The 13,297-nt window shown below is 38.2% G+C and overlaps 1 protein-coding gene across 1 annotated transcript; it reads left to right on the plus strand.

The window, feature by feature from the left end:
- The first annotated feature begins 591 nt into the window (after positions 1-591).
- LOC131071813 (uncharacterized) lies at positions 592-10,771 on the plus strand. The gene is made up of 2 exons (XM_058007774.2): positions 592-639; positions 10,376-10,771. Exons 1-2 carry the CDS (start codon positions 592-594, stop codon positions 10,769-10,771), a joined length of 444 nt encoding a protein of 147 aa, XP_057863757.2.
- The last annotated feature ends 2,526 nt before the right edge of the window (positions 10,772-13,297 follow it).

A 13,297-nucleotide genomic window follows, 5' to 3' on the forward strand; every position in this document is an offset into this window, starting at 1 on the left:
TGTGTGTAGGAGAAATTCCACCTTTTATGGTGTTGATCTTGTTGTTACACTCCACATTCAGTGGGTGATCCACCTCATGTGGACTATTATATTATTTCTCCTACCTACCCACACCTATTTCCTACCTACCCTTGTTTCTTATTGAGCCACATGTCATGTTTGTGTGCTCACATATCCCTAGCCTTGCCTATATAAGCAGGCAATGTATGTAACTATTGAATTGATATTATTGATCATTTTCTATTGATGAGAATACAGTTTATTCTTGTCCTATATTGTGTCTCTATTTTGTACATTTCATTGAGCTCTTGTCTTGGCAAAATCTCACAATATGAATGCTTTCAATTATATTTTTAAAATGAGAAATTTGGATTATATATGGCAAAATTGGTGGGATGAATGTTTGAAATTTGTTGGAATTCACCCCTGTATGAGGTTATGTTGGTGAAATTTTCCTAGTTTTAGTTTTTTGGGACTGGTTATTTTCAAAATTAAAATTTGTATTCTCTTTCAATTTTCTTTGTCATTTTCTGAGTATTACTTGTTTTGGGGTTTGTAGTTTTTTTTAAAAAAATAAAAAATTAATGTATTATGGCAGAAATTTTTCTCAGAGAATTCTCTAAGTCTGTTTATATTCTGGTATGGGGGAGATTGTTTTAAAGTTTAAAAAAAAAAATTAAATTGGGGGGAGCGGGGGGAGGGGGGGGTGCGCTTATTGATGGAGCCAGGCTCCTCGACCCATGGCTAGGGAGCCATAGCTTCCCCATGCCACGGGGAGAGGCCATGGCTGTGGAGGCCATGCCATGGTCTCCACATAGCCAAGGTTGTGGGGAGACCACGACATGGTCTCTCACAACCTTCCCCTTTGGAAAGGGAGCCCATGTGGGTGGGCTTTTTTTCTTTCTCAAAACAAAATAAATAAATAAAGTTTTAAATTTTATTTTATTTAAAAAGTTTTTAAATTATTAAATATTTTAATTTATATATATATATATATATATATATTGGTTTGGTTTAAATTATATAATATTCAGTATATATATATATTGGTTTAAATTATATAATATTCAGAAATTTTGGAAATTTAAATAATATTTTATTTGGGAATGTTGAAAATTAAATAATATATTATTTGGGAAATTTGAATATTAAATAATATATTATTTGGGGAAATTTGGAAATGGATAGATATAGTTGGAAATTTAATGATATTTTATTTTTTGAGAAATATAGATATTAGATGAAAAATACATTTATTAATTTACATTTTTTTTTAATATATGTATTGGAAAATAGGCAACATCATATAATTGTAATTTTGGTATTGAAATTATTATGTAATGATGATTTTTCAAATGCTGTATTTTGAAAATTTAGATGGGTTAGAAAACTTTGGCCAATCTGTACTTTTAACGAAATGGAAAAATAACATCATTTTAAGTAGCAATAATGCATGATTTCATTTACCGTATTCGCAATTGCTTTCGAAAATTGCAAGTCCTTGGATATGTGTTTTAGTTGTTTCATGTGGTTGTTAACGTATTTGGTCATGTCTCTAGTTAGAGAATCGTCAGTTAGTTAACTGTGGGCAAGGGCTGGTTTGGCCAAGTGGTTTTCTATTGCTTTGAACTCCGTATACTATTTCTTGTGTATACCTTGGTTTTGGGAGTTCATCTGATTTGTGGTTAAGTGTCATATGGAAGAGTGGCTTTCGAGTGGGGGTCGCGCCCAAATTGGTAAGCAGGGTAACCCATCGAAAGTTTGTCTAAATAAGTGATAACTTAATAAATTATTAGGGGGTTTCGTAGATGAAAACACTGTAAGGAAGTTAAGTAGCGGAAACAACTTCCTACACTAACCTTGAGAGGAGGGTAATGCAAAATTTTTTCAGATCGTTACAACAGTTACAGAAAAATAGAAATAGATATAATAGCATTCATACCACAACACAGTGATTTACGTGGGGAAAACCCTTTCGGGAGAAAAACCCCACACTCCAAAAGCAACTCAATATTTTATTCAGCAATCAAAAATAGATTACAACATACTTGCAGAGCAAGCTCTTCACAGGAGTACCACTAATCAGAGATTCAGAGGCAACTCAATAGCCATAAGACTCTTACACACAACCTCTATCTCACACACCTCATAAATAGGAGATACAATACAGGAAACCGTCAAACGGTATTACAAAACCATGGGCTAAAACGACCCAATAAGGTGTAGCCAACCTTATCTCCCTTCTAGATGCCCTATGACATGTTAAAGCACACATCAACACGTGTCGCTCCCTTTTACAGCTCATTTATGTATCCGATACAAATTATTTTTCCTATTTCAGGAGTACAAACTTCCGGAGGCCATAACTTGAGAACTGGGTGTTTGATTGACGAACCGTTTGAAGCACCGGAAAGCTCGCGAAGTGCTCTATCACCTCGTAACCCACTGCGCCGGTTACGACCACTTTTCAGGACGTTTCGGAGCCTCTAAAGCCCCCAAAATTAAGTTTAAACATTTTATCGCACCCCTCCAAGACGAAAACTTTAATATCTTCAAAACTAGCTGTGACCTTGCGACGCAACTTTACCGGAATGCTTATCTAGCCAACCAGAAGCTTTAGGGAGAGTTTCGCACCATTTCGTGTTCAAATGAAAACTTACTATAAATAGTAACCTCGCATAAATGCAAGGTTGAGACACCATTTTTCCAACAAATCTCCCACTTGTCGAACACCTTGCAGGAGCGGAAGGGAATGTCAACACAATGAATCAATTGCTAGGGGCCATAAGGCCCATAGACTCTGAACACCATCTGAACTTCTCTGTGCTCACAGCCTTAGTTAAAGCATCTGCAACATTCATCAAAGTTTCCACCTTAACCAGCTTCACCCTACCATCTTCGACCATATCTCTAACAAAATGATACTGAACATCAATATGTTTGGTCCGGGCATGAAATGTCGGGTTCTTAGCTAGGCTAATTGCACTCTGACTGTCACAGTAAACTGTCACTGTACCTTGTTTTATTCCAATATCCGAACATAGTCTCTTAAGCCAAATGGCCTCTTTACAAGCATGAGTAGCTGCCATATACTCTGCTTCAGTAGTGGATAAAGCAACCACAGCCTGTCGCTTACTCATCCAACTAATTGCAGCACCAAACAAAGTAAACACATAAGCACTGGTGGATCTTCTGCTATCAATATCACCTGCCCAATCTGATTCCACATAACCATGGATATCAAGGGAAGTCATGTCTCCAACTGAATTACCATGATAACACAAAGAATACTCTGAAGTACCCTTCAAATATCTGAAGACTCTTTTGACTGCATCCCAATGAACTCTACCAGGATTAGACATATATCTAGAAAGTACTCCCACTGCTTGGGCAATATCTGGTCTAGTACAGACCATAGCATACATCAAGCTTCCAACTGCACTCTGGTAAGGCACTCTACTCATGTCTTCCATCTCCAATGGGGATGTAGGACAATCTGAAACAGATAGTTTCGTTCCAACTGTAAAAGGAACACTCAATGGTCTACAATTCTGCATGTTGAACCTCTGTAGCACTGAATTCACATACTTACTCTGGCCTAGCCATAGCTTTCTGTTCACCCTATCTCTTCTAATTTCCATCCCAAGAATGTGCTTTGCTACACCAAGATCTTTCATTTCAAATTTAGCAGCGAGCTGAGACTTCAGTTCTAAAATCATACCTTTCCCTTTACCAATGAATAACATATCATCAACATACAATGCAATGAATAAGAAATGATCACCATCAGATTTATAATAAACACGGTGATCTGATTTAGAACGTTCAAATCCCAAACTCAACACATATGTATCAAATTTCTGGTACCACATCCTAGGACTTTGTTTGAGGCCATACAAAGATTTCTTCAACTTACAGACCAAATTACTTTTGCCTTTCACCACATAGTGCTCCAGTTGTGTCATATAAATATCTTCCTCTAAATCACCATGAAGGAAAACAGTTTTCACATCCATTTGCTCAACCTCTAAATCATAAGCAGTAGCAATAGAAAGCAAAAATCTAATGGACGTCATTTTTGCAATAGGAGAAAATATCTCACCGTAATCAACACCCTCAACCTGAGAGTAGCCTTTTGCAACCAACCTTGCTTTATACTTCTCAATGCTTCCATCTGAACCAATCTTTTTCTTGAACACCCATTTACAACCAACAGGTTTTCGTCCTTTAGGCAATGGTACAAGATCCCATGTATCATTCTTTTTCAAAGCTGCCATTTCTTCCTCCATAGCAATCTTCCAGGATTCTGCATCATTCATACCTAATGCCTCTTCTACAGATTTCGGTTCATCCACACTAGTATTCAGAGCAAAAATACATCTCTAATCATTAGGTGAATACCTTTCTGGTGGTTGTCTATGTCTTGTAGACCTTCGAACAAGCTGAGTTGGAGGTTCTTCCTCCTCTTTTGAAGATTCAGAGCTAGACGAGCTCTCCTCAACTTCTTGCCTATCTAGGGGTCTCGATTCAACTCTTTCAGGTGTAGAAGGAAGTTGAATCACATATTCTTTTTTAGTCTGTTCTGGCTGCAATGTAACAGAAGGAGACTTAATTTCTCTAAAAATAACACTTCTACTGTGAATTACCTTTTGTGCAACAGGGTCCCAAAGCTTGTATCCTTTCACACCATAACTATACCCGATGAAGATACATTTCACAGCCTTGTTCTCCAACTTTGTTCGCTTCTCCTTTGGCACATGTGCATATGCCTCGCAACCAAAAACTCTAAGATGTCTCAATGAAGGCTTGTGACCTGACCATGCTTCCATAGGCGTTTTATCAACAAGAGCTGATGTAGGAGACCTGTTAATCAGGTAGCAAGCAGTGGCAACAGCTTCAGCCCAAAAATTTTGTTCGAGACCAGCACCACTCAACATACTCCTAGCCTTCTCCATCAGTGTCCTGTTCATTCTTTCTGCAACTCCATTCTGCTGTGGAGAATACGGAGTTGTCTTCTGCCTGTTAATTCCACAGTCTTTACAGAATCTATCAAAATCATTAGAGCAAAACTCACCGCCATTATCAGTTCTCAAACATTTTATTTTCTTTCCAGTCTGCAACTCAACCATTGCTTTAAATTCTTTAAAATGACTAAAAACTTCAGATTTACTCTTTAGAAAATAAAACCATGTCCTTCTACTAAAATCATCAATAAATGAAACATAATATATGAATTTTCCAATCGAAGAGACATCTACTGGACCAAACACATCAGAATGGATAAGATCTAAAACACCACAAGTTTTATGAGAACTAAAGTAAAACTGAACGCGGTTTTGTTTTCCATAAATGCAATGCTCATAGAAATCAAAGTCAAGATTACAATCATTCAAACCTTCAACAAGGTTTTTATTTTTCAAGGTCCTTAGACCCTTTTCTCCAATGTGGCCAAGTCTCTGGTGCCATAACATAGTCTTTTCTGCAGGTAACTTTGCTTCAGACGAAAGAGCACCCTTAGGTACCCAAAAACCATTTCCATCTGCTGAAGGTGAAACCTTCAAATCTTCCAGTGAAGTATCCGCAGATTTACTTTTTAGAGAAGTGCTATTACACTCAACAGTGTATGCTTCAAGCTTATACAAAGTGCCAAACCTGACACCTCTAACAACTACCATAGCACCCTTAATCATCTTACATCCTGCTTCAGAAAAGACTACCTGCACACCTGCATCTATCAGTTTGCTCACAGATAACAGGTTTCGTTTTAATCCAGGGATATGCAGCACACCATTAATCCTTTTTATTCTACCATCAGAAAACCTGATTCTAACTTTACCTCGACCAACAATGTCTAGATGTGAATCATCACCCAAGTACACCTTACCTCCATTAAATCCTTCATATTCAGAAAACCAATCTCTATTGGAAGTCATATGAAAAGATGCACCTGAGTCAATTAGCCAGGCATCATTACCTACATGAGTCGCCAAAGCCGCAATAAAGACATCACCATCTTCCTTGTCGGACTCAGAATCATAATCGAACTTTTTCTTTTTCTTCTTCTTCTTTTCTTCTTTGCAGTCCTTATGGATGTGACCCGGTTTACCGCAGTTCCAGCAAATGACTTTGGACTTTCCAGGAGATTTCGATCTCCCTTTGGATTTGGACTTGTCGCGCTTCTCATTCTTCTTGCCTTTCTCCTTAGGTCTTCCACGAACGGTTAGGGCTTCCTTTGAACTGATGGATACCTTCCTTCGCATCTCTTCACCGAGTAGGGCACCCACCACGTCTTCAGATTTCAAAACAACAGAAATACTACCGATAGCCATAACAAGAGAATCCCACGAATCAGGCAAAGAACAAAGCAAGATCTGACATTTCTCCTCCTCATCCATCTTAACACCGACGGATACTAATTGAGCCACCAACATATTGAATGCTTCCAGGTGGTCTGCAATTCATCCACCCTCTTCCATCTTCAAGGAATACAATTTCTTTCTTAAGAAAATTTGATTGAATAAAGATTTCACTTGATACATCTCACCAAGCTTAGTCCATAGCTTCTTTGTAGAGTTCTCTTCATGGACATTGATTAGAACAGAGTCTGCCAGGCACAGTCTGATTAGACCCTTGGCTTTTCGGTCCATAACATCATACTGAGCTGCCGCAGTAGGATCTGAGGGCCTTTGGACATTCGCATCAATAGCATCCCAAAGATCTCGATCTATTAGCAGATCTTCCATCTTCAGCTTCCACATCTCAAAATTACTTCCATTAAATTTCTCCACCTCTATTCTCCCTGATGAACTCACCATCTGAATATTCCTGCAACAAGATCAAAAAGTGTCTTCTACACAAGCTCCCACTCAAATCTGGATTAGTTCAAAAAACCCAACTGCCCACAATTGAAACCAAAGGTGATCAGGCTCTGATACCACTTGTAAGGAAGTTAAGTAGCGGAAACAACTTCCTACACTAACCTTGAGAGGAGGGTAATGCAATTTTTTTTCAGATCGTTACAACAGTTACAAAAAAAAGAAATAGATATAATAGCATTCATACCACAACACAGTGATTTACGTGGGGAAAACCCTTTCGGGAGAAAAACCCCACACTCCAAAAGCAGCTCAATATTTTATTCAGCAATCAAAAATAGATTACAACATACTTACAGAGAAAGCTCTTCACAGGAGTACCACTAATCAGAGATTCAGAGGCAACTCAATAGCCATAAGACTCTTACACACAACCTCTATCTCACACACCTCATAAATAGGAGATACAATACAGGAAACCGTCAAACGGTATTACAAAACCATGGGCTAAAACCACCCAATAAGGTATAGCCGACCTTATCTCCCTTCTAGATGCCCTATGACATGTTAAAGAACACATCAACATGTGTCACTCCCTTTTATAGCTCATTTATGTATCCGATACAAATTATTTTTCCTATTTCAAGAGTACAAACTTTCGGAGGCCATAACTTGAGAACCGGGTGTCTGATTGACGAACCGTTTGAAGCGCCGGAAAGCTCGCGAAGTGCTCTATCACCTTGTAACCCACTACGCCAGTTACGGCCACTTTTCAGGATGTTTCAGAGCCTCTAAAGCCCCCAAAATTAAGTTTAAACATTTTATCGCACCCCTCCAAGACGAAAACTTTAATATCTTCAAAACTAGCTGTGACCTTGCGACGCAACTTTACCGGAATGCTTATCTAGCCAACCAGAAGCTTCAGGGAGAGTTTTGCACCATTTCGTGCTCAAACAAAAACTTACTATAAATAGTAACCTTGCATAAATGCAAGGTTGAGACACCATTTTTCCAACAAACACGAAGTAAGATAATTGTGCCTCACTCATGGGTTGAGTGCTAGTACAAACTCAGGATGCAGTGAGAAGGCTTAGAATGACAAACCAATAACCTTGTCTTCACGAAAGGATTGTTTGGGTCCACATGAGACTTGGATGGGGTCGGAGGTTTGGGATAGGTTACCAGGGTAACCTAGTGGATGGGGGCCAGGACCTATGGAGGCCTATCAGGATAACCATACCAAGCTATGTGATGACACTCTTCCCTTATGTTCACTAGTGTGCCGTTTTTGTTGATCTTGCTTGGAGCACTTTTGTGGGAGTCATATCTGTTTGTTTATTCCTTTTGTGAGTACTTGATATTCATGTTAAATCATGTGACGCTTATGATAGATTGTGAGGATTTAGTTTCGCTAGTGCTCAAATTGTTCTCTTATATTTACTCCATATCATGTTTCAGATGGATCCTCTTTCTTCTTCTTGGATCCTTCATGTATCTCTCGGACCCTATGTGGTCATATGTATTATTTTCTTTTATATGCCTTGATGGCAGGATGTAATTGATGTGAACCTTATGTATTTTTCATCTTTAATTTATAGAATTGTCTTGCACTTGAAGCAGATTCGAAGATGTAGCCCATTAGGGGTGAACTCCGATATCAATTGGTGTTGTATGGTGTATGTGTTCATCTGGTTCCTTTTAATTTTGGATGTTTGTATGGTATTATGGTTAAAATGTATGATGTAATTTAGGTGATATTAATCTTAATTGTATGTATGAAGTTATTATTTAAACACAGTAATATGGATTATGATGAATATAGCTTTAGTGATGTAATACAACCAAAAGCAGTTGTATATATTCAATCATGTGAGTTTAATATCTTATGTAATTTTATGGCTATGTTCATGTGGTAATCATTCTATCATGAGTAGGTTTAATCAATCTCATTGTTAGTTGAATTAATACACCTTAATGTTATAGGAGTTGAGAAAATACAACATCACAGGAGCCCAAATAATCTCTGTAAGCTGAAATACCTGTTACAAGGAGAAGTAATGAAGCAAATCACAGAAGGAAAGAATACATAGGAAAAATATGCTCCAAAAGATGAGAGCTCAATAATCTCCCAAAATGTATTGACAATAATAATCCTTCTTCATACAATGAAAAGAAAGAACTCAACCTTTAATAGGTCAAGAAACCCTAAAAGGGAAAACCTAGGTTTGCACATAATAATTAATTAAAATAATTAATTATATGCACCTAAAGTTATCTTAAGTGTAAAAGAGATAAAGGGAACTTAAATAATTAAACAAATAATGTTTAATTAATCAAGTAAATACTTGAATACTCTAACACCCCCCCTTAAGCTAGACTTAGGGAGAAGCTAAAACCTAGAACAGCTACTGAAAGCAATAAAGATGGGTCTCGGCAACAAGGCCTGATCAGGTACCCAAATACAATGAAATCTCTATGAACTGGAGAAATAGAGAAAATCACGTGGGAACAAAACTCTACTCCAAAAAGAGATGGAAAAGAATATCACTGAAGCATGAAGACCTTGCAAACTCTGTCGAAGAATAATTGCTGATCTGAAGAACATCCACTGAACTAGAACATGACCAGGTAGAGAAGACTGTAATCTGCATGAGTGCCCTCAAATGACACTACTCAAATCAAGAGGCAAACAAGGCAAAACAACTGAAATCAAAGATACATATGGCATGAGAAACCAAAGCCTGAAGAGCTGATCAATCGAACCATGGAAGCAGTAGAACCAACAGGATAAACCTCCCCATACTGCGGAAGTGGGAGAGGGACAGGAACACTAAAAATGATAGCCAAAAACAACTGCATGATGAAGAACCAAGAACATCAAATGTTCTGAGACACATCATCATGAGGCGAATGTCATGGAAGGAACACTCACTTGACAAAGGAAGATGGCAAACAATAGGCAAACATCAACTCCCTCATGGCACTTGATCAATAGTGCATGTACACCAAGACACAAGATATGTAAGATTCCAAGTAAACAATGCATGATGGCACTTTATCTTAGTGCATTTACATATATACAATGCTACAATGATAAGAAGACTGGAAATAGAAACGAGAATCAAAATAGAGACACCCTACTCAAAAAAGAGATCCTAGGACCTGAAACAACCACGATATCCACCAGAGTGCTGAAAAGAAAAAAATTGAATAAAATATGCATGGAGCAGAATTTGGAAAAAGAACTCATATTTCTGGAAAGTACACAGCACAAGCTTTCCGAAAATATAAATTTTTTGAAAAATGGAGGTCGGATGCTCATTCTACGTCTCCTGGAGTGCAAAAAAGAGACCTCACTTTGACTATAAAAAAATATAGTCAAATAGAAAAATTGGAAAAAATTACCAACACCATGAGGTCAGCCTCAGAACCAGCTTTCTGATACCTATTCATTTTCAAAAAAATGACTCTGTATGCCCAAGATAGGGCCAAAAAACCAAACCCCCCCTGAAAAAGCCAAAAAAGGGGGTTTGATTGCACTTTGGTGGTCCGGTGGCCAGTGGGTGGCGGTAGCCCGGTGGCGGAGCGGTGGTTGGTCGAAAAAAAGGGTCGGGAGGGCCGCTGGGGTGGCGGGCTGTGGGAGGCGGTCGGGGAGCGGAGCGACGGGGGCCAGGGAGGAGGCTGCATGGTCTGTGGCGGGGGCCACAAGGAGCCGGAGGCACAGGGAGCGGAGGGTCGGTGGCTGCGAGCTGCAGGGATCTGGAGGAGCGGGGAGTGGAGGGCCGATGGCTGGGGACTGGGCGGTAGAGGATGCAGGCGGTGTGGGGAGCGGAGGGTCGCAGGCGGAGGTGGCAACAGCAGGGTCGCTAGAGGGAGACCGGAAGGGGGCCGGCGGGGGCCTGGTTGCTGGAGCCAGAGCCGGGGACAACTGGTGGCGCTGGGTGGGGCTGACCTGACAGGTCCGTAGGGCCGTACGGCGTCGGACTGTCAGGTTTGGTGCCCAAAAACAATTTTTTTTTTTTTTTAAAAACTTTTTCGCCCTCCCTTTTTGGGATTTTTTTTTTGTGAAATTTTTTACAATCCAGCTTGCATGCCGTAAAAAGGCAAAATTATTTTATTTTATTTTTTCAAAAAATTTTCTCGATCTGCATGCCAGGGTTGTATGGCCTGGATCTGAGAAAAAAATTCACCCAGAGGCTCAAGAACCAAAATAAGTCGAATTTTATATGACCATAAGGGTTTTTGGGCCTTTTGAGCACGATGGTGAGATCCGTTTAGGCCCAAAGTGCTCAGAAAAAAAGGTCAAACCCTAGGTACATAAAAAATTCCTGAAACCCCAGATCTGCTTCCAAAGCAAAAATTCTCAAAACAAGAACAGGTAGCTGCAGATCTGAAGCTCTGATACCATATAGGAGTTGAGAAAATACAATATCACAGGAGCCCAAATAATCTCTGCAAGCTGAAAAACCTGTTACAAGGAGAAGCAATGAAGCAAATCACAGAAGGAAAGAATACACAGGAAAAATATGCTCCAAAAGATGAGAGCTCAATAATTCCCAAAATGTATTGACAATAATAATCCTTCTTCATACAATGAAAAGAAAGAACTCAACCTTTAATAGGTCAAGAAACCCTAAAAGGGAAAACCTAGGTTTGCACATAATAATTAATTAAAATAATTAATTATATGCACCTAAAGTTAGCTTAAGTGTAAAAGAGATAAAGGGAACTTAAATAATTAAACAAATAATGTTTAATTAATCAAGTAAATACCCGAATACTCTAACAAATGTTCATTGGATTAATCTAGTAATCTTCATTGGAAACCCTTTAGGTGTTTAAGTTAAGTTTTCCGCTTGTGCAAACGTTATTGCAATGTTTAATTTATTGCATCTTTAAGTTCTTTAATGTTTTAAATAAAAAATTTTGCACTCTTTTCGAGAGTTTTAGTTGAATCCTTTAGGGTTCCTTGGTGGGGCATTACAGACTATATCTCATAACATCACTTGTATCTTCTATCTTAAAATGACTAGTCACAATGTTATTTTTTAGACATTAGATTTCATGTCGGCTTAAGAACCTCATCACAATTTCCTAGGTTTAGTGTATATAAACAATCTTCCATAACACATCACATATCACCGCCAAATCTGTCGGTTAGAGATAACTCATCACGACCGGTGGTAACTCATCACACATTTAGTGAAACCGGTTGGAACATCAATACCGATTGAGAGTTAACCACTTCAAACTCATAGACTGATTATCCTTCATTTGCCTCCTTGTTGGTCTTTGTTGAATCTCCAAACTGGTGTCAGTAAAATTGACCAAAACCAATTGTCATTCCTGCATACACCGGTTGTCAACATATACCAGTTAGACACCTTCATACTGGTTGGACTTCTCTGTACAAATGATACCGGTTTGTGATACAAAGACTTAGGAGTTATACCAGTTTGTCTTAACAATATGAACATATATGTGTGTGTATGTGTGTTCCATGAATGACAACACATAAAAGTCATCTATTAGAAAAATCATCATCAAGCCAAAACCAACAGTCTCCCCCTTTGGCATTGATAGCAACACTTAGAAATTTTTTACAACTAAGTGGCTTACAAAAGTGTACAGACTCCCCCTTAACAATACATACAAAAATTTGCATCATATACATATTACTACTCCCCCTTTGACAACAATACCAAATTGAAAAGTAAAATATATATATATTATATCAAAATTTACATAAAAAACTGCATATACATAAATATAAGAGTTTTTGAAGGTGTGTTCAATGCAATTCTTAAGAAAATGTCACTGAAAGTAATCTTCATCTGTGCATGATCATTATCCCATATTTCCAACAATGTTTCAGTGATCTCAATAGTGGTCATAACCTGTGAAGGAAATTCTTCAATTGCATCCACTGTGCTCATTTTCGGGGTAGCCAAAACTGCTTCTGAATCCTTGTATGCCCTTTGAAGTATTTCAAATTTTGGAACCAACAGGTTCTTCAGTTCTTTCAAGGATTTGAATCGCTTAATCTATTCACAATCATATACATCTAACATATGCTGCAAACCATCAACTGATTTGCCAAAAACTAGAGATGAATCCTGTACTGGTGCATAAGCATTACTTATTTGTTCCAGTTCCTTGTTTGTATCTTCTTGCCTCTTCTTTGAATTAGAATAGAAAAATGAAACTTTAGATGTATTGGCCAAAAGTTTACCTTTAGTTTCAATAGTAGTCTTCAAAAGATCTTTATTTATAGATAAATCAATCTTTCCTTTATCAATATTTGTCATTAGTTGCTCTCCCCTCTTCTTCCTGTAATTCTTTTCAACTAAGGTATGTGTTGCTTCTTCAAGTGACTTCCGTTGATCAATAGCGTCAACAACCAACTATCCAAGTTTTCTCATAGGGGTAGACAAATTGCTAGTCTTAGTCTTTGGTAGAAGACTAGATATAATGTCAACAAT

This window comes from Cryptomeria japonica, chromosome 9, assembly GCF_030272615.1.
Source record: "Cryptomeria japonica chromosome 9, Sugi_1.0, whole genome shotgun sequence".
Classification (NCBI taxonomy): Eukaryota; Viridiplantae; Streptophyta; class Pinopsida; order Cupressales; family Cupressaceae; genus Cryptomeria; species Cryptomeria japonica.